Source organism: Bos indicus x Bos taurus, chromosome 1 (genome assembly GCF_003369695.1).
Source record: "Bos indicus x Bos taurus breed Angus x Brahman F1 hybrid chromosome 1, Bos_hybrid_MaternalHap_v2.0, whole genome shotgun sequence".
NCBI lineage: Eukaryota > Metazoa > Chordata > Mammalia > Artiodactyla > Bovidae > Bos > Bos indicus x Bos taurus.
The window spans coordinates 143,949,174-143,974,588 of record NC_040076.1 but is presented as its reverse complement, the minus strand read 5'-3'; the positions used below and the strand labels follow the sequence as shown (position 1 = coordinate 143,974,588).

At 46.4% G+C, this 25,415-nt stretch overlaps 4 protein-coding genes across 4 annotated transcripts; 1 reads left to right on the top strand and 3 right to left on the bottom strand.

The window, feature by feature from the left end:
- Positions 1-1,723: 1,723 nt before the first annotated feature.
- On the bottom strand, positions 1,724-2,411 carry LOC113895853 (keratin-associated protein 12-2). Its single transcript, XM_027547592.1, has one exon. It carries the CDS (start codon positions 2,380-2,382, stop codon positions 2,008-2,010), a length of 375 nt encoding a protein of 124 aa, XP_027403393.1. The 5' UTR covers positions 2,383-2,411; the 3' UTR covers positions 1,724-2,007.
- A 2,159-nt stretch (positions 2,412-4,570) lies between these two features.
- LOC113898265 (keratin-associated protein 12-2-like) lies at positions 4,571-4,972 on the top strand. Its single transcript, XM_027551256.1, has one exon. The coding sequence runs from the start codon at positions 4,571-4,573 to the stop codon at positions 4,970-4,972; it is 402 nt and encodes a 133-aa protein (XP_027407057.1).
- A 6,187-nt stretch (positions 4,973-11,159) lies between these two features.
- On the bottom strand, positions 11,160-11,942 carry LOC113898261 (keratin-associated protein 10-8-like). The gene has a single exon (XM_027551243.1). It carries the CDS (start codon positions 11,940-11,942, stop codon positions 11,160-11,162), a length of 783 nt encoding a protein of 260 aa, XP_027407044.1.
- Positions 11,943-20,877: 8,935 nt separating this feature from the next.
- Positions 20,878-21,504, bottom strand: LOC113895850 (keratin-associated protein 10-8). Its single transcript, XM_027547576.1, has one exon. The coding sequence runs from the start codon at positions 21,502-21,504 to the stop codon at positions 20,878-20,880; it is 627 nt and encodes a 208-aa protein (XP_027403377.1).
- Positions 21,505-25,415: the final 3,911 nt, after the last annotated feature.

The window sequence follows — 25,415 nt, the reverse complement described above, 5'->3', positions numbered from 1 at the left end:
CTTGACCTGAAGAAATTTTCTTAATATTTCTGGCAGCACATATCATCTGCTGATCTCTCTCATTTTTTGTTTACCTAAGAGAGTGTTTATTGCACTTTCAATTTTGAAAGATATTTTCCAGTTTTGTGGGCTGACAGATTTTTCATTTAGTATTTTATAGATGTCATTCCATTGTGTTTGGATTGTGGAATTTCTAATTAGAACTCTGATGTAATTCTTATTTTTACTCTTCTGTACATGGCATATATTTCCCATATGAGTGCTTTCGAGATTTCCTCTTTATTTTTTTTTTGACAGCCACTATTTTAATATGATGTGTCCAGGTCATATTTTTGGTCAGGGGTGGGTAGGGAGAAGGTCCTTATCCCACGTGAGGTGCTCTGGTGTTTTTAGGCTTATGTCTTTCATCACTTTTAGAAAATTTCTCAGATACGATTTCTTCAAATATTTCTTCTGTGAAGAGGTACGTTCTATGCCTTTTCTCTCTCTGGACTCTAGTTATGTGCATCAGTGATACTTTGATATTGTCCCAGAGTCTGTGATGTTCTGTTCTTATCCCCATCCCCACCATCTTGCTCTTTGCTTTTGAATATGGTAGTTTCTATTTCCCCATCTTCAAGTTCATCGATTCTGCACTTGACTGTGTCAGGTCTACTCAAGAGCCCATGGAAGGAATTCATCTTTGATGCTGTATTTTTATTTCTATACTTTCCATTTGACCCTTTCCTCTATTTTCCATCTCTCTGCAGCAATTCCGCATCTGTGTGGTCCCCACATGTGTGGCCCATGTTTTACACTCAACCCTTTAACATATTAGTCACGTTTATTTTTAAATTTCTGTTTCACGACTGCAGCATCTGGGTCACTTTGAGTCTAGTTGTATTGATGCCTTTGTCTCTTGACAATGAATTGATTTTTCACTGCTTTTTTGAATGTCTTCTAAGTTTTGTCAACCTCAGATGTGTTAATTTAAATGGACATAAACTGTGTTTCTTCCTGGGAATACGTGTCAGGTCATCAGTGTGGGGACATTTGAATCAACCTGCTCAGATGTTGACCTTGGTTTGGGTTTTGGTGTTTTCTGAGGACCTTCCAGGTACCAGTGGCTTCAGAGTCCTTGTGTGGTTGTCAGCATCTTGTGCTTAGGACGGGGGCTGTGAACACAGCACTTTTGCTCTGCCCCTGCATGCCTGTCACACAGAAGTGACCTCTGCATCTGTCTGCCTCTCCCTGCTGGAGGCTGATGCGCTGAGGCAGCTGCGCTGGCCAGGCTGGAGCCAGGAGGAAAGTGGGGCTCTCTGGTCTTGGCCCAAGGTCAACCCTGGCAGGCCCTGTGTGCCTGGGCCTGAGGGGTGAGGCTTTCTCAGATCTGTCTCCTCTCCCTGGGATGGCCAGACTCCCCTTTGTGTGTGTGGTGGGTTTGTATGAGCCTTCTGGTCTCCCTGTGTGGTCATCCTTTAGGCACCAGATTGGACCTGGGTCTGGGCCTGTTTCCCACCCGCCACTCAGAGGTAGGGGAAGTCCTTCCCCACTCACAATGTGAGTCTCAAGTGGCCGATGTGGGGACATACCTTCCCCACCCTCCACCCACCAAGGACCCTCCACCTTCAGCTGAGCTGTCAAGAGGGCTCTTTGAGGAGAGTCCTCGGTACTTATGATTTGTATACACTTTTAAGAAGAAAACTTCAAAATATGTGAAGATAAAACAGGGGGACAGGCTGCATTGAGTAGCATGGTTTATTTGTATTTGGCTCACATAGGGTGTGGTTTCCTGCTGGAGTCAGAGAAGGACCCTGGGAACCAGGGCTTCCTCTGGGTAGGGGTGGATGCACCAGTTCACAGAAGGGTCCAGATCATCCTGCCACGTTCTCACGCAGGTTCAGAGCTTGGTTGATCATGCTTTTCATCTGCCACATTCAGAACCTGGAGGCCCACTGAGGACTTGTGTTAGGAGGGGTATAGGAGTGATCTGGTCTGCACTGGGAGCATCTGCGAGGAGGCTCATGATCAAAAGCAGGAAGAGGTGCTACAGGAGATGGGTCTATAGACCAGGGTGGGGCAGGAGGGCTGGTAGCACCCAGAGGACTGGCAGGAGGGGGCCACATACACGGCTGGCCTGTAGCTCACGGGCAGGAACACAGAGGACTGGCAAGAAGGAGTCACACACAGGGTGGGCTTGTAGGTCACTGGTAGACATACGGCTGGCCTGTAACTCACGGGCACGCAGGTTGCCTGGCAGGTGCTGGACGTGCTGCAGGTTGGTTGGCAGAGGCTGGACGTGAAGCAGGACGTGTGGCAGGGACTGGATGTGCTGCAGGATGGCTGGCAGGAGCTGGGCACGCAGGCAGCCTGGCAGCCTGAGGAGCAGCTGGTGTGGCACATGGTGGTGTGGGGCTGGGTGGTGTTGGGCAGAGAGCTGGAGATGTCTGCAGGCTGCCTCCCTCAGCAGCTTTTATACCCAGGCTGTGGGCGTCCCAGCAACAAAAAGCACAACTGTTGACTTCCTTGTGGTTGTTGCCACTGTGTTTCCCCAACGTCTTATTATCCTGGGGCACGCTTTTCTGGGCTGTTCTCCTCCATAAATTAGTTTGGCTTTGAGGCCAGGTCCTCCCTCTAAACAGGATATTCTAGTTTGCCTTTCCATGGGTTCATGGTGTTTCTCCAGGTTATCATTGTGCACGGGGAATCCCCAGATTGACTAAAAGTACTGTATCTTTTTACTCCTTTTAATCTCATGCTGTCAGTGAAGACTTTGAGGCCATCGTATATTTTGAGCTTTTACTTTGCATGTGAAAATGAAAGTGAAGTCACTCAGTCATGTCCAACTCTTTGTGACCCCATGGACTGTAGCCTACCAGGCTCCTCAGTCCGTGGAATTTTTCAGGCAAGAGTACTGGAGTGGGTTGCCATTTCCTTCTCCAGGGGGTCTTCCCAACCCACAGATCGAACCCGGTCTCCCTCATTGTAGGTAGATGCTTTACCATCTGAGCCACCAGGGAAGCCCTCAAGCTTTTTTACTTTGCATAGGAAAACATTGAAGCAGGTGCCTGCAAATTTCAGTCTTTGGGGCAAAGCCACACACATGCATTTAGTGTATCTAAGGCTGCTTTTCCCTACAATGTTGAGTTGTTGTGAGTGAAACCACATAGCTACAAAGCCTGAGATTCTTACTCTAGGCCCTTTACAGAGTTTGTCAGCTCCTGCCTTATTGTAATCATGCAAGAACTGATTTGCTCAGGCAGCAGATTATTCTGTGTGCTGGGGTAGAAACGTCCAGCTTCATGAGCCCTCCAGGGCAATGGAGTGAATGAAAAATCAATGCATGGAATCATTCTGAGGGGCGGGGGCTGAGGCCCAGAAAAGAAAGCAGGTTCAGTGGAGAAGTGATCTGGGGGCCTCTGGGAGGAGGTGATGCTGAGCTGACAGTGGGTGCAGTGAAAGGTCAGGGGTGGTGGGTGCTCCAGGCAGAGGCAGCAAGGACAGGGTGTGAGGACCTTGCTGCAGAAACAGAAATATTCCAGGAGCAGTGGGAAATCCCACAGCGTGGGGTGCCAGAGAACCAGTGTATGGGGACAGACTCAGATCATAGAGCCTGAGGACCAGTCAGCACAACCTGGGCTATGGAAGAAGAAAGAGTCAGTGAACTTGAAGACATGTCAGTAGAAAGCATCCAATCTGAAGAAGAGAGACAAAGAGATAAGAAAAACAAAGAGGGTTTTTGAGACCATATCAGAAAGGCTAACATGCAAGTAATTTCAACCCCAGAAGGAGAAAAGAATGACACTGAAGCCTAAGGATATTTTGAAGAAATAAGGGACAAAACCCCCAAATCTGATTAGGAAAATTCCAATTTACAGATCCAAGAATCACACACCACACCTAAATCCCACTCCATTAGGAGCAATGTAAAGACCACAGATTGCAGAGTGAGACCGAGCAGCTTCAGTGCATTACAGGACCTTCCAGGTCTTCCTGACTGGATGTCTGTGTTGCCAGCCCTTTGAATGGTGGCAGGGTTGATAACTGATTGGTTATGAGACAGTCCATGTAAAATGCTTAGTTCAGCCCTGGCATGAACTGGAACCTGGTTGTTATGATTATGGCAATAACGTGGCCACAGCCCCCAGTGAGGAGCCCCACCCCAAGGGAGAACCTTCTGGATCACAAATCAAATGGAGGTGCTGGTGCAACAAGTGTGATTGTGCTCATGTGGACAGAGGACAGGGTGGTTAAATTGGGGGAAGATCTTGAAAATCACCACGTGGGGGCCCAGTCCTGGCCTGATGGCCCTTCCCTATCCAACCCAGGCTCTGATTTCAGAAATCCCAGGGCGACTGGGTCACTGTCAGCCTCCAGCTGAGGGAGCTTCCTGAACTGAGTCATGGCAGCTGGAGGCTCCAGGAAGAGACCCTCGTGGGGGAGGAGGAGGAAAAACAGCAGGCGGCCATAAAGAAGACACCCGGTGCCTCATTGCCAGGATGCCACAGCCTAGGTATAAGGGACACCCTGGGGAGGGAGCCTCCAGACCAGCCCTGTCCTCTGTCTCGACCCCACCCAGCCCCAAACCACCATGTGTGACACCAGCTGCCCTGCAAGCTGCCAGTCAGCTTGCTGTGTGCCCAGCTCCTGCCAGGAGATTTGCTGTGTGCCCAGCTCCTGCCAGCCGGCCTGCCCTGCTGTCTGTTGCCCCGCTTTGGGCTGTGGGAGCCCCTGTGGTGCCTCCCGCATGGCTGTGCTGTGCCGGCCGACCTGCTGTGCACCCAGCCCCTTCCAGGACGTTTGCTGTGTGCCCAGCCCCTGCCAGGCATCCTGCTGTGTGCCTTTGAGCTGCAAGCCTGTCCTGTATGTCCCTGTGCATGGCAAGCACATCATGTATGTGGTCCCCTTCTGCCAGTCTTCTGGGTGCTGCCAGCCCTCCTGCCCTGCTGTGGTCTGCAGACCGGACCCCTGCAGCGTCCCTTCCTGCTTCTGAGCCCATGACCTGCAGGACCCCTCCCCTGTGTGGGGGGTCAGAAGCAGCGGGCTCTCTGACCTCCCACAAGGCAGCCCAAACATCGTCCTCCTCACACCTCCCAGACCCGATTAGATTGTGTGGCAGCAAGGCCGCCTGGTCCCAACCAGCTAGGCTGAGGGACTCACCCATCAGTGTCCCCCGGCCCCTGCCCGGGTCATCCTCATGGTGCCTGCACTGGCTGGTCCAGGCTCTGATGCCTCCAGCATCACAGGTCTAATAAACATCAGAGTGCGATGTTCACTGAGTCATCCAGGTTGGGCTCAACCAGGATTGTGCTTGATTAGTTTGTCTTCTACACCCACACCTGGGGGGAATGTGGGGTGGCTGGACATTGGGTTGGAGCCATCCCAGAGGGCAGATGGGCCATCTGTGGAATTAGGGAGGCAGCCAGGACCGCGCCCCTGCTGGCACACCACATGGGGAGTGGTGTTCGGCTCCATGTTCTGGAACAGCGCTGAGAAGGAAGGAAGGTTCCCAGAGGTCTCAGTGATTATACGGCCGCAGTAGCTCCCTGGTTTAGGGTGAGGAGAAGGTGCTGGGCGGTCGAAGGCCACAGCACCCCCCTTGGTGGCCCACCGGAGAGTGGACACTGGGCCTCTTGGATGCACTGGTATTTTGTGTCACACCGACAGAGTTCACCAGTGAAGCTGTCCAGGCCTTTTTTTGGTGGAATTTTTTTTTAATATTCAATTTTGAAATAACTACAGATTTCCATGAAGTTGCCAGAAAGAAAGTACAGGGAGTTCCTGTATACTTTGACCCAGTTTCCCTCAATGATAGCGTCTTGGATAACAAGCACAGGGCGCGACCGGGAAGTTAACAGTCCACAGACCTCATCCAGAGTGCATCGATTTTATGTGTGTGTGTAGCTCCATGCAGCATCTTCATGTTTGTTGTTCACACAAACACCACCACAGTGAGAGGCAGGATTGTACCATCACCACAAGGCTCCTTCCTCTACCCCATTACAGCCACACCCACCCACACTCGTGTCCCTAACCCTTGGCTGCCACTTATCTCTTCTGTATCTCTACTCTTTTGTTAAATTGAGAATGTTATTAAAGGGTATCATTTACTGTTGTTATTTAGTCGCTAAGTCATGTGCAGCTCTTTGTCACCCCACGGACTGCAGCATGCCAGGCTCCTCTGTCCTCTACTATCTCCCGGAGTTTGCTCAAATTCATATGCATTGAGTCAGTGATGCTACCTAACCATCTCATCCTCTGCCACCACCTTCTCTTCTTGCTGTCAGTCTTTCCCAGCATCAGGGTCTTTTCCAGTGAGTCAGCTCTTCGCATCAGGTGGCCAAAGTATTGGAGTTTCAGCTTCAACATCAGTCCTTCCAATGAATATTCAGGACTGATTTCCTTTAGGACTGACTGGTTTGGTCTCTTTGCTGTCCAAGGGACTCTCACGAGTCTTCTCCAAAACCACAATTCTTTGGCATTCTGCCTTCTGTATGGTTCAGTTCTCACATAGTACTTGACTACTGGGAAGATCATAGCTATATGGACCTTTATAGGCAAAGTGATGTCTCTGCTTTTTAATACACTGTCTAGGTTTGTCATAGCTTTTCTCCCAAGGACCAAGTGTCTTTTAATTTTGTGTCTGCGGTCACTGTCCACAGTGATTTTGGAGCCCAAGAAAGTAAAATCTGTCACTGCTTCTACTTTTCCCCTATTTGCATGGAAGTGACAGGACTGAATGCCATGATCTTAGTTTTTTGAATGTTGACTTTTAAGCCAGCTTTTTCACTCTCCTTTTTCACCTTCATCAAGAGGCTCTTTAGTTCCTCTTCACTTTCTGCAATTAGACTGGTATTGTATGCATATCTGAGGTTGTTGATATTTCTCCTGGCAATCTTGATTCCAGCTTGTGATTCATCCAGCCAGGCATTTCACATGATGTACTCTGCATGTAAGTTAAATAAGCAGGGTGACAATATACAGCCTTGTGGTATTTCTTGCCCAATTTTGAACCAGTCAGGTGTTCCATGTTGGGTTCTAACTATTACTTCTTAACCTGCATACAGGTTTCTCAGGAGGCAGGTAAGGTGGTCTGGTCATCTCTAAGAATTTTCCAGTTTGTTGTGAACTACACAATCAAAGGCTTTAGCATAGTCAGTGAAGCAGAAGTAGATGTTTTTCTGGAATTTCCTTGCTTTCTCTATGATCCAATGAATGTTAGAAATTTGGTCTCTGGTTCCTCTTCCTTTTCTAAATCTACCTTGTACATCTGGAAGTTCTTGTTCAAGTACCACTGAAGCCTAGCTTGGATTTTAAGCATAACCTTACTAGCATGTGAAATGAGTGCAATTGTACAGTAGTTTGAACATTTTTTGGCATCCTAAAATATGTCAGTTTTTGAGACTGACTTTATTCACTCCACACAACTCCCTTGAGATCCACTCAGGCTGTGGTGTCAATAATTTGCTCCTTTTTACTGCAGAGTAAGACTCCAAGGTGTATATTTTTCTCAGTTTGTTAACCATTCACCTATCAATGGGCAGGTGGGTTATGGAAAGGTTTTTAACTATGAATCCAATTTCTCTGATTGATATAGGGCTATTCAGTTTATATATTTCTTCCTGAGTGATTTTTGATAGTTTGTGTCTTCTAAGGAATTAATCCGCTTCACTTAGTTTGTCAAATTTGTGGGCATAAAGTGACTCATAATGTTCCCTTATTATACTTCCAATGTCTGTAGGAGCTCTGGTGATGTCACATCTCTCATTCTGTTTCCTTACTACACTTCCAATGTCTGTAGGAGCTCTAGTGATGTCACATCTCTCATTCTTGATATTAGTGATTAGGATCTTCTCTGTTTGGCTTGCTAGTCAGTATAGATAAAGATTATTCAATTTTATCCATTTTCACAAGGAAAAAGCTTTTGGCTTATTTGATTTTCTCTTTTATTTTTCTGTTTTCCATTCCATTGATTTTCTACTCTGATCTTTGGTTTTGTTTTTCTCTTCTGAATTTAATTTGCCTTCTAGTTTCTTAAGGTGGAAGCTGAGGTCATTTATTTGAGAGTTTTCTTCTTCTCTAACAAGGACATTCAGTGCTACAAATGTCCCACTCTGCATCACTTTAGCAACATCCCACGAATTTTGATATGTTGTATTTTCACTTTTATACACATCAAAATATTTCCTGATTTCCTTTTTTCTTCATTTCCTGATTTATGTTTTATTTAGAAGTCTATTTCATTTCTAAGTAGTTGGGGATTTTACAAGATCTTTCTGTCCCTGGGTTTCTAATTTAATCCCAATGTGGTCAGAAAATACCTGTTTTGTGATTCAAATCTTTTCAGATTTACAGAGACTGGCTTTATAGCCCCCATATGGTCTATCTTAACAAATGTGAATTTCCTTGATACATGTTTTGCTTTGATTTAAAATGAAAGGTTTTTGTCTGGGGGTGGAGTGTTTTTTCAGTGTCAAATAGTTCACTGGTTAATACGTTCATGTTCAGTCACTAAGTCATGTCTGACTCCCTGCAATCCCATGGACTGTAGACCACCAGTCTCCTCTGTCCATGGGATTTCCCAGGCAAGAATATTGGAGTGTTTTGCCATTTCTTTCTCCAGGGGATCTTCCTGACCCAGGGATTGAACCCATGTCTACCTGTGTCTCCTGCATTGCAGGCAGATTCTTCACCACTGAGCCACTCAATAGTCTATATCCTTCCTGACCTTCTGTCTCCATGTTTTATAAGTTATTGAGAGAGAATTATTGAAATCTCAAGCTGTAAGAGTAGATTTGTCTGTTTCTCATTGCGGGTCAATCAGTATTTGCTTCATACATTTTGAAGGTCTACTATTAGGTGCATCAATATTTAGGATTGAGTGACTATTTTATCTTTATGAAAGGATCCACTCCATCCCTGGCAATAGTCTTTGATCTGGAAATTATACTTTATGGTATTGATAAAACTGCCCCAGCTTTTTTTTGATTCTCCAGTACTCTTGCACAGAAAATCCCACGGACGGAGGAGCCTGGTAGGCTGCAATCCATGGGGTCTCTAGGAGTTGGATATGACTGAGTGACTTCACTGTCACTTTTCACTTTCATGCATTGAAGAAGGAAATGGCAACCCACTCCAGTGTTCTTGCCTGGAGAATCCCAGGGATGGGGGAGCCTGGTGGGCTGCCATCTATGGGGTCGCAAAGAGTTGGACATGACTGAAGCGACTTAGCAGCAGCAGCAGCAACATGATATACCTCTTTCTAACTTTTTACTTTTAACCCATTTTCGTTTTGTATTTAAAGTGCATTTCTCATAGTCAGCATAAAGTTAGGTCAACCTCAGTCAACCAGTCTCCATCTTAATTGGAGCATGCAGACAACCTATGTTTAGTGTGATAATGCTATTTGTCCCATACTCTTCCTCCCCTTTTCCTCATTTTATGCTTTATTTTTGGATTAATTGATTCTGTTTATTATTTCATATTATTTCTTTTGTTGGCTTATTAGCACAAGTCTTTCTTTTGTATCTTATTGCACTAAGATCTTTCCAGGAGCCAGGAAAAGGTGATATCCACAAGAAATGAGTAGATGAATTCATTATGGATTTAGACTGAGATACATGCAAATTGAGGTGAAAATTTTGCCAAAATTCCTCAGAATAGATTGAAGTAATTTAAAGGCAAACAGAGATTGGTGTGGGGCTTCAGTGGTGACTCAGTGGTAAAGACTTCATCTGCAATGCAGGAGACACAGAAGACATGGGTTCGATCCCTGGGTCACAAACATCCCCTGAAGGGAGGGCATGGCAACCTGCTCCAGTATTCTTGCCTGGAGAATCCCATGGACAGAGGAGCCTGGCAGGCCACAGTCTATGGGGTTGCAAGGAGTTGGACATGACTGAAGTGACTGAGCACACATGCATGCTGAGGGTGTGAATTTTTCATGTAAGGTGCAGCTCTGGTGCTGGGCCATAGCTTAATCACTCATTCCTCCATCCCTCCCTCCCCCTCCTCTTGTCTCCCTCCCTCCCTCCCCTCTTTCTGCACTGAAATGAGGCTGCAGGAGTCATTTTGGGTTCTCCAAGAAGCCAATGCCATCATGTGATAGACTCACTAGAAGTTTATTTTGGGGGAAGAGTAAGAGGGGGAGTGGAATGGGGAAGGGCTTTAACATGCCCAGGTTGACCAGACTCCCCTGCGTGGGGAGCAGGAAGGAAGGAGGGCCTGGTGGGCACCACCTTGGCCCTCCACACAGCTCTGAGAATGCCTCAGCAGGTGGTTGTATAGTTGGAGCACGAGGCTTCTGTCCTGCTGTCCCAATCGTGTGCTGGGAGCAGCCTGGCATGGATGCTGGGGTCAAAGCAACAGTGGCAGATGGGACCCCATGGTGGGTTCTTGTGAGGGGATCTGCGTGGAGCCTTCAGGATGGACACAGTGCGCCTTTGATAAGCAGCATTCAGAGCTGAGGAAACACTATTCACTGTCCTTGGGACCTCACCAGGGAGGGAGGGCTGCAAGTGCCACGGAAGAAAGGCAGAATGTGGCTGGATTGCAGAGCGGCAGGCCTCCAAGGCCTCGTGATTGTCCTCGGGGTGTGCAGCCACCCCTCGGCTTTGTGGGGGAGGCCTGAACAGCGCAACCTCGGCCTGAAGCACAGGGTGGCTGCGCCCTGTCTTGCCAGGTCCCGACTCCGGGGCCTTCCTGGTTCTCTTCTCCCAGGAAGGGTCATGGGAGGTTCTGTTTGGAGTTCTGAGGGCGGTGTGTGCCCCTCCCCAGAGCCCCTGCCACCACCACACTCACATCAGGAGAGGACATGGGATGAGGAAGCATGTAGAGTGAAGAAGCCGAGTTTATCAGGCTAGGCTGGCAGGTCCTGCGGAGGAGAGTCTGGGAGCCGGGGGTGAGGGGGGGGGGGTCGGCCTGGAGGAGGGGCGGGGCCCAGAGAACCGGACCCGCTGTGATGACTCAGCCTGGGTTTAGGCTCTAGGATGACCTTGGCAGCAACTGCTGAGAAGACCCTGGAGGATGAGGAGTCCCTGTCATTCCTGGTGACACAGAGGAGACAGCCTGTGGGTGTCCTTTCTGGGGTTAAAGTCCTGGGGGAGGTTAAGGGCTGATAGCTCTGAGCTGAGCCTCTCTGTTGAGGGACCCTTGAGCCTGGCTGGCCCTGAGGGGCCAAGTCAGCAACAGGGCTCCGGGGCCGAGGCAGGGACGCAGCAGGCTGGGCGGGAGCATGCGGGCCGGCAGAGCAGGGACACGGAGGAGGCCAGGCGGCAGCAGCTGGGCTGGCAGGAGGAGGTGTGCACACAGCAGGCAGGGCGGCACACAGGGTGGCAGAGGAGGGACACGGAGGAGGCTGGGCAGTAGCAGCTGGACTGGCAGGAGGAGGTGGGCACACAGCAGGTGGGGCGGCACACAGGACGGCAGAGGAGGGACACAGAGGAGCAGGAGGGTCTGCAGCAGGATGAGGGGGCTGAGCAGGGGGAGGCCTCACAGCACACTGGCCTGCAGCAGACAGGGGTGCAGCAGACAGATGTGCAACAGACAGGTGTGCAGCAGACAGGCTTGCAGCAGATGGGCTCACAGCAGACAGGCCTGCAGCAGACAGGTGTGCAGCAGACAGGCTTGCAGCAGACGGGCTCACAGCAGGCCTGCTGGCAGGGGGAGGAGGTGCAGCAGGAGGGCTGGCAGCTAGACTGCTGGCAGCACAAGGCTGGGCAAGAGCTGCTGCAGCCTGGCTGGCAGCAGGGGCTGGAGTCGCAGCTCACTGGGGCACAGAGGAGGGTCAGGCGCGGGGCCGGAGCACAGCAGCTGGGGGCACAGCAGGGGGGCTCACAGCAGCTCTCTGGACAGTCGTCCACCTGCCAGGAGGAGCCGGTGCAGGAGTCACAGGACCCAGGCAGGCAGATCCGGCTGCTGTAGCTCAGGTCGCTGGAGCAAGCAGACAGGTTAGAGAAGGCCATGGTGGAGCTGGAGGAGGTATGTGTGTGTGAGTGAGTATGTGTGTGTGTGAGGTGCTCAGACTCCTGGCTTATATACCCCTCCTGGGTGTGTGTGTTGTCCCAACAGAGGCTTCCATGCCTCTCTTCCTGGTTGGTATGGTGCCCTATGAGGACTCTCACTTGGGTCAGCTCCACTGTCATGAGATGCCCTTGCTCAGCTCATAAAACTTGGGGTCACTGCTGGCAGGGTGCCAGATTCTGGCCTGAGACTGGCTCTACAGGACACCTGGAGGAAACATGCAGGCTTCCCATGGCTGACCCCTTGGCCTCTCCCAGGCAGGTCATATGCATGGGCACCTTGTGACAGCTCCAGGTCCATGAGGACGTGCACTGAGTGGGCCAGTCTGTGTGTGTAGGGCCTCACCTGGCTTAGCTGGCCTGGCCTGTGACTGGGGAGAAGAGGACAGAGGTATCCGTTTTGGGGAAAAGACAACAGGAGAGGGCAGGGCCTTACTGGCGGGCTCTGTGAACTTCTGTGGTCCCCATGTCAGTAAGGAGGATGGTGCCTGAGAACAGGAGAGCATCTTCCCTCCCCTAAGTAGGAGATGGACTGTTCCCGTGATGCTGGGGCTCCCTGGTGCATTAGAGTGACCAGATCCAAGGACTGAACTTTGAGTGCTAAACCACGTCCCCCAGAGCCCATGGTCAGTTGTCCTGAGAGGCAGGTCTTGGATCAGGATTTAATCCTGAGACAGGCGTGGGTGAAGGTGGTGTGGAGAAGCTGGAGAACAATCTGTCACAATTTCAATAAAAATCCAAAGGGAATCTTTTTTGTGTACAAATCAAGAATATTGAACTGCCAGAAAATACTTGCAATTTGCATGATAGGTGAAAAGTTAATATGAAAATTTTAAAGTGACTAAACTAAAACAATATAAGATAAAATAATCGAACAAAATTAAAAACATTTGTTTTCAATAATCATATGAAAAACTACTTGATATCAATAACGAAAGTTTCCCAAATTAAAACATAAATGTCCCACCTTTAAGATGAACCAAGATTTACAAAGCTCATCATTTCCAGGGCTGCTGTGCATGGGGGCTCACTCTTAGGCATGCTTTTTTTCACATAATATGAAATTTATTATTTACTCCATTTTGAAGTGTACAATTCAGTGACGTTTAATACAGTCACATGTGCAGCCATGACCACCACCCAGTTCTAGAACATTTTCCATCACTCCAAAAGGATATCCTGCATTATTAAGCAGTCCCTTCCAGCCCCTGTTAATCACTAATCTGCTTTCTGTCTCTACAACTTTGCCTATTCTGCACATTTCACGTAAGTGGAATCATACAATATGTACCTTTTGTGTTGACTTTTTTGACTCAGCATGTTTTCAAGGTACATCCACATTGTAGCATGTGTTGGTGCTTAATTTCTTTTAGGGATAATATTCCATTATATGGATAGACCACATTTTATTTATCCATTCATCAGTTGATGGAGATTTTGGTCATTTCCACCTTTTGGTTAATGTGACTAATGCTGCTTTGAACATTTTGTATAAGTTTTTGTTTGAACACTGCTTTTTAATTTCTTGGATGTATACCTAGGAGTGAAATTTCTGGGTCACATGGTGGCTCTGTGTTTAACATTTAGAGGTACTGCCTGGCAGTTTTTCACTCAGGTGCAACATATATCTTATTTGGAGAGATGTCTATTAAAGTGCTTTGAAAGAAAGAAAGTGAAGTCGCTCAGTCATGTCTGACTCTTTGTGATCCCATGGACTGTAGCCCACCAGGCTCCTCTGTCCATGGAATTTTTCAGGCCAAAGTACTGGAGTGGGTTGCCATTTCCTTTTCCAGGGGATTTTAAACCCAGGAACCATTTTAAATTAGATTGTCTTTTTGTTGTTGAGTTGTAGTTCTTTATGTTTTCTGAATGTTAGACCCTTATCAGAATTATGATTTGCAAATATTTTCTTCCATTCTGTGGGCTGCCTTTTCACTTTCTTGATGGTATCCATCAATATACACAACTTTTTAATTTTGATGAAGTTGAATTTATTTTTTTTTATTTGTTGCTTGTGCTTTTGGTGTCATATCTAAGAAACTGTTGCCAAATCTAAGGTCATGCAGATTTATCTTTATGTTTTCTTCTAAAAGTTGTAGTTTTAGCTCTCATAATTAGATCTTGGAGGCACTTTGAGTTATTTTTTGTATATGGTGTATGATAGGGTTAAACTTCATTCTTTTGCTTGTAACTATTAGTTGTCCCAGCACCATTTATTGAAGAGACTATTCTTTCCCCATTGAATGGTCTTCATACTCTTGTTAAAAATCAGCAGACCATAGGTGTATGTTTTTTTACTCCATTGATCTATTATGTCTATCCTTGTGTCAGTACCAGTATTTAGAAGACTGTAGCTCTGTGCTAAGTTTTATTTCTTTCTTTCTAATTTGTGTATCTTTTATTTCTTTTTCTTGCCTAATTTCTCTGACTAGAACTTCCAGGACAACACTGACTAGAAGTGGTGAAAGTGGACATCATTGTCTTTTTCCTGATTGTAGGGAGAAGTTTTCAGTATTTTACCATTGAGCATGTTGATGACTGTGGGTTTTTCAAAATGACCTCTGTTATACAGTTGAGGAAATTCTCTGTACTCTTAGTTTTCTGAGTGTTTCTATCTTGAAAGAGTGTTGTCTTTTTTCAAATTCTTTTCCTGTATCAATTGAGATGATCATGTGGGGTCCCCCCCTTTATTTTATTAATGTGGTGCATTACATGACTGGTTTTCACATGGTGAATCACTCTCGCATTCTTTGGATAAATCCCACTTGGTTGTGGTGTATATCCACAATGTGGTATATATCCTTTTAATATGCTGCTGGATTTTGTTTGATTGTATTTTGCTGAGGATTTAAAAAATCTGTATCAATAAGGAAGTTCAGTCTGTAGTTTTCTTTTTTCCTTTTCTTAGTCTTCGTGTGAGTTTGACATCAGGATGGTGCTGACCTCATAGAATCAGTTAGAAAGTGGTTAGAAAGTGTTCCCGTATCTTCTGTTTTGGAAAGAGTTGAGAAAGATTGGTAGCGATTGTTCTATAAATGTTTAGTAGAATTCAGCTTTGAGCTGGTCCTGGGCTTTCCTTTTTGGTGAGGTTTTCAATTACTGATTTAATCTTGTCACTCGATTTATGTCTTGCCTATTTCTTTTTGAGTCAGTTCACTCACTTTAGAGCCAAAGATACAAATAGACTGAAAGTGAAAGGATGGGGAAAATTTCATGAAAATAATAACCAAGAGAGAGATGGATAGCAATAATACAATTAGACAAAATGAACTTTGAGTCAAAAATTGTAGTAGGGGGCAAATAAGGAAATTAAATATTGATAAAAATGTTACTATGTCAAGAAGATATAATAATTATAAGCCTATATGGTCCTAGCAATAGACTTAAACTATGTAAAGTGAAAATAGACAGAATGAGGAGAGAATTAGCATTTTTTAAAAAATAATTAATGTTATTTCCATTACTAAACAATGAAACAGAACAACTAGATCAAAGTTTGGTAATGAAATAGAGGCCTTGAAGGACACTGTAAACCAGCCAGACAAGCATTCATACAGAACACTCAACACTAGGGTACCTGTTGGTTTTCAAGTGCACATGGGGCATTCTCCACATTAGACCCTGTGTTAAGCCATAAGACAAATCTCAATACATTTTAAAAGATTGAAATCATACAGAATATCTTCTCTGACCACAGTGGAAAGAAACTAGGAATCAATTAACAAAAGGAAAACTGGAAAATTCACAAATAAATGGAAATAAAAACAGTACAGTCTTAAACAACCAATGGTTTAAAAAAGAATCAAAAGGTAAGTTAGCAAATACTTTTCAGGTGAATGTAAATGAAAACACAGCAAGCCAGTACTTATAGGATACAGCAAAAACAATGCTGAGGGGAAAATTTATACCTGCTAACAATTGCATTAAAAAAGAAGAAAAATCTCAAATTAAGAATCTAGCTTGGGCAGGGGTACACTGATGGCTGCCCTGGGGGACGTCGTCCTGGATGGTTACCTGTACCCGGCGTGCGCTCTCTACTCGTACCGGTGCCTCTACCCTGCCGCCGCCGCCAAGGGAAAAAGCGGGGCAGACGAGGGTGGCTGGCGACCCCGGGGCGGGGGCTACCCTCCAAGAAAAAATTTAAAAAAAAAAAAAAAAAAAAAGAATCTAGCTTTACTCTTCAAGGAACTAGAAGAAGAAGAACAAACTAAACCCATAGCTAGCAGAAGGAAGGAAATAAAGATTAGAACTCAGATGAAAGAAACAGAAACTTAGAAAAATAGAGATAGTCAATGAATCTAAAAGTTAGTTCTTTGAAAAGAGCAGCGTGATCAACAAACGTTTAGTTAGACTGACTAAGAAAAAAGGAAAAGTCTCAAATTACTACAGTCAGATATAAAAATGGGGACATCACTACTGACATTTTATAAACAAAAAGGATTATACAGGAGCACTATAAACAACTATTGATAAAAAATTAGATCACCTAGAAAAATGGAAAATCTCATAAACACAAACGACCAAAACTGACAATTTTCCTAAGGTTCTTTATTTCCTCATATTGTTTCAAGTTCATGTTTGGCGCCCTTTTATCTCAGTCTGAATTGTCATATCTTGTAGGGCATGTCTAATAACTATGGACTCTTTCGGTTTTTATTTACCTGGAAATGTCTTAATTTCTGTCTCATTTTTGAGGGGTAATTTTGCTGGATGTAGACTTCATGGTTGACAGTTTTTTCTTTCAGCACTTTAAAAGTCATCCCTCTGCCTCTAGTCTCACAGTTTCTAATAATAAATTGGGTGTTAATTCTCTTCTTGCTGCTTGTAAGATCCTATCATTGTCTTTGGATAATTTAACTGGAACATGTTTCAGTGTGTAATTCTTTGAGTTTATTCTACTTGGAGATCATGGAGCTTCTTGGACATGTAGATTCGCATGTTTCCTCAAATTTGGGGAGTTTTTGGCCATTATTTCTTCAAATAATTTTTTCTGCTCCTTTCTCTTCTCTCTTCCTGGACCTTCCTGTTAAGTGTATGCTGGTGCACTTGATGCCGTCCCCCAGGTCTCTTGAGTTCTCTTCATTCTTTTTTCCCATCTACCCCTCAAGCTGGAGTCTTTTCACCTGACTTATTTGCACATTTACTAATTCTTCTACCTCCTCAAATGTGCTATTGAGCCCCTTCAGTGAACTCTTTATTTCAGTTTTTATACATTTCAACTCTAGAAATTCTTTTTGGTACTTTAAAAAAAAATTAAATTTCTGTCTCCCTATTGCTGTTCTGTTTCATGAGACTTAACCTTTGTTCACAGTTTCCTTGAACTACTTGGGTACATTAGGAGTTGATTTAAGACTTTGTCTAGTAATTTCAATTCCTGGGCTCTTCAGTGACATTTTCTACTAATTGCTTTTTTTTGGAGTGTCAATGAGCCATACTTTTTCTTTACATACTGCACAACTTTTGATGGAAATGGGGGATCTTGAATATGATAATGCAATAACTCTGAACATCAGGTTTTCCTCCTGTAGTTTGTGGTTGTCGGTTGTTGTGACTTACTGTTATTGTTTTGTTTGATGACTCTTCTGAACTTGTTTTGGAATGACTACTCTTTCTCATGTTCCATTAGCTTAGTGGTCAGGTAGTGGTTTGACAGAAATTTCCTTAAACATTGGAGCCGGAAATATTTTTTCCAGTCTTTGTATTTGTACTCTGTTTGTGAGTCAGGGCATGCTTTCAGACCTCAGCTGGGCAGTTTACAACTCTACCTTCACCTCCACTTCCTGCTTGGTCAGACCTGGAGGTGGGGCCAGAGGTGAGTGCAAAGGGCCTTCTTGGGTGCTGTCTGAGCTGGTGTCTCCTCATGAGTATGCTCAGACTCTTCTTGCCCTCAGGAGGCTGTGGTAGATCTGAAAGTCCCGTTCCTCAAAGCATCTCACTTCACAGATCTTTGTCTTAGGCTCTTTGGGGTATCTTGTGTGTCACAACTGATGTTTTCCCCCTGGCATAGCAGCCAGTTGATTTGACAAACACTGTTCATGCAGTCACCTTTCTGCCTCCAGAGAGTTCTGAGTTACGAGAAATGAAGGCAGGTTCTTAGTGTGAGTCCTTCCAGAAGCCACCAACAGGTACAACAACCACAGTTCTTTCGGAATTAGGTCTGCTTGCTCCCTTCAGCACCAGGAACCTCACCGGCACACAGGCTGTTGTCTTCAAGACTGCTGCTGAGCTGGGGGACAGGGGTGGGAAGTGGAGTGCTGGTGGTGGTGGGGGGGTGAGGCTCTGCTAAAGTGCCACCGAGCTCTCCTACCTGCCTCAGTTGCCTTTTCCTTGGTGGAGCCTTTTCCTGGTTGTTGTAAAACTTTTACCATTTCCAGAGCTCAGATGTGGCTGATTCTGAGAGTTTTGCCAGTTTCTTCGTTGTTTCTGTGTGGAGTGAGCCCTTAGAGTTCTCTAGTCCCTGTCTTTCCTGACATCACTCTTAGCGGGCACAATTTTGAAAAGTCCCTTTTAGGGTATTTGGCAATATCATCCAGAATCTAAAATTGGCAGACACTTTGGTGGGGCAATCCCATGTCTGGGAATTTAAGCACCATGTGCCCTAGTGCCATAGGTACGTGCTGAGGCCTCTGCTAGTGGTGATGTTTGTAATAGTCAGAAAAGACGCTTACTCCTTGGAAGGAAAGTTATGACCACCCTAGATAGCATATTCAAAAGCAGAGACATTACTTTGCCAACTAAGGTCCGTCTAGTCAAGGCTATGGTTTTTCCAGTGGTCATGTATGGATGTGAGAGTTGGACTGTGAAGAAAGCTGAGTGCCTAAGAATTGATGCTTTTGAACTGTGGTGTTGGAGAAGACTCTTGAGAGTCCCTTGGACTGCAAGGAGATCCAACCAGTCCATTCTGAAGGAGATCAGCCCTGGGATTTCTTTGGAAGGAATGATGCTAAAGCTGAAACTCCAGTACTTTGGCCACCTCATGCGAAGAGCTGACTCATTGGAAAAGACTCTGATGCTGGGAGGGATTGGCGGCAGGAGGAAAAGGGGACGACAGAGGATGAGATGGCTGGATGGCATCACCGACTCAATGGACGTGAGTTTGAGTGAACTCTGGGAGTTGGTGATGGACAGGGAGGCCTGGCGTGCTGTGATTCATGGGGTCGCAAAGAGTCGGACACGACTGAACGACTGAACTGAACTGAGGGAGACTTTGAGGCTTCCCGGGTGGTAAAGAATCCACCTACCAATGCAGGACACACGAGATATGTAGGTTTGGTCCCTGGGTTGGGAAGATCCCCTGGAGTAGGAAATGGCAACCCAGTCCAGTATTCTTGCCTGGAAAATTCCATGGACAGAGGAGTCTGGTGGGTTGCAGTCCATGGGGTCGCAAAGAGTCAGACATGACTGAGTGAGCACACACGGGGAGACTCTAAGTGTGTGTCCACCTAGTGCTAATAAACCAATAATGGTGGACCCACACTTTGGGATGCTCTGTGTTCAGGCAAAAGAGACCATGATAAGGTTTTTGTTTTCTTTTCATTTTTACATTTAACTACATACATGTTCCATGCTCTTTATTCTCAAAATACTACTTGCCTAAATCTTTGTTTAAATTTTTAATTGAAGAGTAATTGCTTTACAGTATTGTATTGGTTTCTTCCATACATGAACATGAATCGGCCATAGGTATACATATGTCCCCTCCCTCTTGAACCTCCCTCCCACATAAGTTTTTCTGTATCAGGTTGGTAAAGATAGAAAAGCGTGTGCCCCTGTGCTGTGAATCTACATTGTTGTTAAGGAGTAAAGACCTAGAACCCCTGTGGACAACGAGGTGATTGTCATGTCACTGCCTGCACCTCTGCTCAGGACTTCAACTCCAGGAGTCTGTTCTCCAATGCTTGGTCGTGTGTGACACCAAATATGGCTCCATTGGACACGTGTGTTCCCGTGTGTCTCCTGCCCATGATCAGACAGGTGCTCACACTGTTCAGGGCTTTGTCCATCCTCATCGCCTGAGGTCTAGCCTTTCCCATCAGCTCTCCACCAGCCCAGCCTGGCAGGCACTGGGGAGGGGGTGCTCCAGAGGCTGCAGTTTGTCTGCTTTTGGCTTCCCAGCAACTGGTACATGCTGGAGTCTGGGGCCTCCCAGTGTCTGTGAGTGAGTCCAGGACACCCACCCTCTTAGGATGCTGGGCCAGCCAATTGCCACAGACACCCTGTGTCCCCCTCCCAGCACTTCTGGGTCCTGGTGGTCCCTGGGACTGGAGAGGCTGCTTCTACCACAGGGAGGTTGTGGGGGGTCTTTCATCTGAGCCCAGGTGGTGCCCACAGGACTTGCCCAAGAGCAAAGCTTCAGGAGCACAACAGGGCTAGGGTGATGCCTGGACAGCAGAACAGCGGCACAAGGTGGACAAGTGTCAGGTTCAGAAGCCCCTCAGTTTCCCCAGATCTGATGATGTAAAGGAGGGCTAGGCCTCACACCCACCCTTCCTGCCCCAGGTGTCAGCATGGAGACCCAGTGAGGGGAGCAGAAATTTTATTGGTGCTCAGAGATGCAAAGCGACACTGCTCAGGCCAGGACCAGGGTCAGCAGGGCCCAGGATGACCAGGGATCAAGGAAGCAGCCAGGGCACTCATGGGCCAAGGTTAGGAGAGGAGTTCCCTGAGCAGGTCAGGCCCCCAGAGCTTGGCCAGGGCTGGGGTGTGGTAGGGTCTGGTCTTTTCCATGTGCTGAGCCAGACTTGGGGAGGATAGGCCGAGCAAGCCAGGGGGGTCAGGGAGCTCAAGTGTGTCTGATGGAGGGCAGGATCCCTGGAACCTGCTGGCTCCAAGGGGACACGTCAGGTCAGCAGCAGGGCTCCGAGACCCAGGTGGGGACTCAGCAGGCTGAGCTGGAGCATGAAGGTTGGCAGAGGAGGGACACGGAGGAGGCTGGGCGGCAGCAGCTGGGCTGACAGAAGAACGTGGGCACGCAGCAAGTGGGGCGGCACACGGGACGGCAGAGGAGGGACACGGAGGAGGAGGGTCTGCAGCAGGATGAGGGGGCTGAGCAGGGGGAGGCCTCACAGCACACGGGCCTGCAGCAGACAGGTGTGCAGCAGACAGGCCTGCAGCAGACGGGCCTGCAGCAGACAGGTGTGCAGCAGACAGGCCTGCAGCAGACGGGCCTGCAGCAGACAGGGGTGCAACAGACGGGCCTGCAGCAGACAGGTACACAGCAGGCCTGCTGGCAGGGAGAGGAGCTGCTGCAGGCTGGTGGGCAGCAGGGGCTGGACTCGCAGTTCACTGGAGCACAGATGAGGGTCAGGCGTGGGGCCGGGGCACAGCAGCTGGGGGCACAGCAGGTGGGCTCGCAGCAGGTCTCCTGGCAATCGTCCACTTGCCAGGAGGAGCCGATGCAGGCACTGGGTGAGCTGACCTGGTTGCCACAGCTCAAGTCACTGGAGCAGACAGACAAGGTGGATGCAGCAACAACACAAGTCCTGGAACAGCAGGTGTCGGCCATGCTGGGGGTTTGTGCTGAGAGGTGTTCCAGTTGGGGGTGTGATTGGTGGGTGAGTGAGGTGCTCTGGGCATTGGGGCTTTTATATCCCTCCCTGGGATGCTCTGCCTCACCTGAGGCTCAACAGACCTTCCTTTTCCTTGTTACTGCTCAGAGGATGTTCCCAGATGAAGTTATTAGTTTATTTACTGTGAGATGTTTTGGAGAAGGAAATGGCAACCCACTCCAGTGTTCTTGCCTGGAGAATCCCAGGGACAGGGGAGCCTGGTGGGCTGCCGTCTATGGGGTCGCACAGAGTCGGACACGACTGAAGCAACTTAGCAGCAGCAGTAGCAGTGAGATGTTTATCACACTGTCCTTGAGACTTCTGGTGACTGGAGGTGTTTTTGTGTCTTAAAAGCAAGCATTGAGATGCAGACTCTGGGGGTGCCTGTAGAGCCTTGACCGCTCTCTCCACCTCTTTGCTCGTGTCTCTTTGATACGTATTCTGGTCCCAGGATGTTTTGTGCCTACAGACGCTCCACACATGTTGCAGACCCTCTTGTATTGAACAACAGGTATTCTGGTGGGAGGGTGCCCTCTTACCTTCTCCATCTGCAGACCTGGTGGCAGGGTGTCCATGGCTCATCCCTATATGCATCTTTTCCAGTGCTCATCTGAAACACTGTTTTTAGTTCTTTTATTTATCTCACAATTACTTATATTCATATTATGTTATGTCTGAGTTTTCAGGTTTAGTTATGATCTGGTTTCCTATTGTAGAAGGAAGCCTTTCTCTTGTTTTCCATCAGCCCCAAGAAAACTCCCTCTCTGCATAGTCATAAGGCAGTGAAACCCCACTATTTGGTTAAACTCATGGTCAAAATCTGTATTATTGTCAATATTTTAATTGAACATTGTCCATAGCCAAGTCTGTGTAGTGAAACGAGATTTAACTTCCTTATTTATACGTGTTTTGTTTTCGCTTCTGTTTTTCATTTCTTAGGGTTAACAATTGCTTCTGGTGTTTATTTGCTTATCTTTCTGTTGTTGTTGTTCAGTTGCCAAGTCATGACTGACTCTTTGCAACCCCATGGACTTCAGCACACCAGGCTTCCCTGTTCTTCACCATCCCCTGGAGCTTGCTCAAATTCATGTCCGTTGAGTTGGTGATGCTATCCAACCATCTCGTCCTCTGCCACCCCCTTTTCCTTTTTTTGCTCTCAGTCTTTACCGTCATCAAGGTCTTTTCCAAGGAGTCAACTCTTCACATCAGGTGGCCAAAGTATTGGTGTTTCAGCTTCAGCATTAGTCCTTCCAATGAATATTCAGGGTTGATTTCCTTTAGGATTGACTAGTTTGATCTTGCAGCCCAAGGGCCTCTCAAGAGTCTTCTCCAACACCTCAATTTGAAAGTGTTAATTCTTCTGTGTACCTATCAATAAACCATTCCCAGGTTCTCTGACTAATTCATCCCGAGCCCATTCAAGAGGTTCCAACATAACAGGGAATCTATTGGCTTCATTTATTTTTGGAAATCCATCTTCTGGAGCCCTCTGTATTTGTGGGTCTATGTCTATTGGCCAATATATGACAAACCTAGATAGCATGTTAAAAAGTAGAGACATTACATTGCTTTGCCAACAAAGGTCCATCTAGTCAAAGCTATGGTTTTTCCAGTAGTCATGTATGCATGTGAGAGTTGGACTGTAAAGAAAGCTGAGCACTAAAGAATTGATGCTTTTAAACTTTGGTGTTGGAGAAGACTCTTGAGAGTCCCTTGGACTGCAAGGAGGTCAAACCAGTCAATCCTAAAGGAAATCAGTCCTGAATCTTCATTGGGAGGACTGAGGCTGAAGCTGAAACTCCAATACTTTGGCCACCTGATGGGAAGAACTGACTCATTGGAGAAGACCCTGATGCTAGGAAAGATTGAAGGCAGGAGGAGAAGGGAATGACAGAGGATAAGATGGTTGGATGACATCACTGATACAATGCACATGAGCTTGAGCAAGCTCCAGGAATTGGTGATGGACAGGGAAGCCTGGTATGTTGCACTCCACAGAGTCACAAAGTTGTACACGACTGAGCGACTGAAGTAAACTGATCCATTGGCTCTTCTCTCAGCCAGATGTGCAGGTATCATTCAAGGATCTCTCTTCACTACTGTCTTTAGATTTTCCTTCATATCTCTCCTATCATGGGTCTCTTGTTTCCCCGATGCTGTGTCTTTTTTCTTTCTGAGTTCATGCCCTTATTTGGGTGGAGCACACTCTCAAGTGGTTTTCTGAAAAACGGGTTAATGGCAGGTTAATTTTTGAGTCTAGCATAACTAAAAATGCCGTATTCTGCCCTTATACTTGACTGATAGTTTAGCTTGGGACGGTCTTCTGGATTGGGGAAGTTTTCCTGCAGTATATTTTTTGAAGGTGGAGAACATTTCCGGAATTCTAGTTGTCCCCCTGTGCTGTTTTCAGTTAACTCACTTCCCCCAGGAGGAGTCACATTTCCACCTTCTCCTCCCATTGACTGGTTTCATCTGTTCTCTCTACTTTTTTGTTCATTATTTTACTCAACAAACATCAGTAGTAAGCACCCATGTGGCTGCCTGAGTCATAGATCATTGTTCTGCTGTGATGAAAACCATTGCATTAAACCCCACTGTGTTTCACTTAATATTCTCTTTCCCGGTGATGCAGATTTTGATTATTTGTAGATTTTGGCTAAGATGAAAGATGCTGCTATAAAAATTCTTATATATTTTGCTTTTGCTGGGTATATTCACTAATTTCTCTTTGGTGTATACCCAAGTGTTGAAATGCTAGGTCATATGAAAGGGATATCTGCAGTTTAGCATGTGCTGACCAACAACTTTTTACAGAGTTACTTCCCACAAGTGAGTTTTATGAATTTCAGTTGCTCTATAGTTTTTTAAAAGGTGTTTTTATCCCTTATGGGAAATACAGGGTTACTGTTACTGAAAGCGGGGTCCAGCTCTTGCTCAAAAGCCAGTATAGAGGGAGGGTTGGAGGAAAGGAACGTTTGCTTTATTTTGGATGCTGGCAGGTGGGGGGAGGGCAGACTCCTGTCCAAAGGCTGGCTTCCCTTCCCCCCGCACCGCCTTGGCCCCCACCAGCAATAAGAGGGTACGAGGTTTTATTGCTGGAGGGAGAAGTTACCTGGAGAAACAGCACAGTCAGCTCTGACAGTCCTCTGGAAATTGGTCATTGGTTGTCTGACCAGCATCATCTTGACTAAGTACAGTTAATATTCAGTTCCGGGGTCAGTTTGTTCCTATTTATTTGGAGCCAGTTCTCAGAATTTGACATCTTATGTCATGGCTACAGTCTGGTCCTAATGTAGGTAACTTCTTCCACCCAGTGGGGGTTTCAGTATCTATAAGACAGTTCGCAGGAGATGACTCAGAATATATTGCTCTTGAGAAGGAACTGAAGGCCCTTGACTTTGCTTAATGACTAAACTATTATTTAGTTTTACTGGACTGTTTTCCTTTGCTTTTGTTTTCTCACTTCTCTGATTAAAATTATTCTTTGGCTAAAGTTTTCTGTAGACAAAAGGAAGGCTGAAGGCATGGGGGTCAAGACCACAGGGTCCAGCTCCATTTCAGTACACAATGTTGAATTAACTTGCATCCTGGATGCAGTAAAGTTGAACATTCAGATATCTTTTCTTGGGAGGTGTCTGTTCAAGTCGTTTGATTTTTTAGTAGGGTTAATTGCATTTCTTACTGATTTATAGAAATTTATTATACATTCTAAATATGAGTTATCTTTGTATCTATGCAGTTTTGTGCTGGTAAATATATAATAACCGTCTGGCTGTAAAGCAAAAACAAGAAAGCCCTGGCGTGTTGTGTTTGTCAGTTTCCACGGTGTGGACACCCTCAGCTTGGCTACCAGTGTGATGTTACCAAA

What these genes read in the sequence shown, in the direction of transcription:
- LOC113895853 (XM_027547592.1), bottom strand. Translation starts at nt 2,382, where the DNA reads ATGTGCCACACCAGCTGCTCCTCAGGCTGCCAGGCTGCCTGCGTGCCC.
- LOC113898265 (XM_027551256.1), top strand. Translation starts at nt 4,571, where the DNA reads ATGTGTGACACCAGCTGCCCTGCAAGCTGCCAGTCAGCTTGCTGTGTG.
- LOC113898261 (XM_027551243.1), bottom strand. Translation starts at nt 11,942, where the DNA reads ATGGCCTTCTCTAACCTGTCTGCTTGCTCCAGCGACCTGAGCTACAGC.
- LOC113895850 (XM_027547576.1), bottom strand. Translation starts at nt 21,504, where the DNA reads ATGGCCGACACCTGCTGTTCCAGGACTTGTGTTGTTGCTGCATCCACC.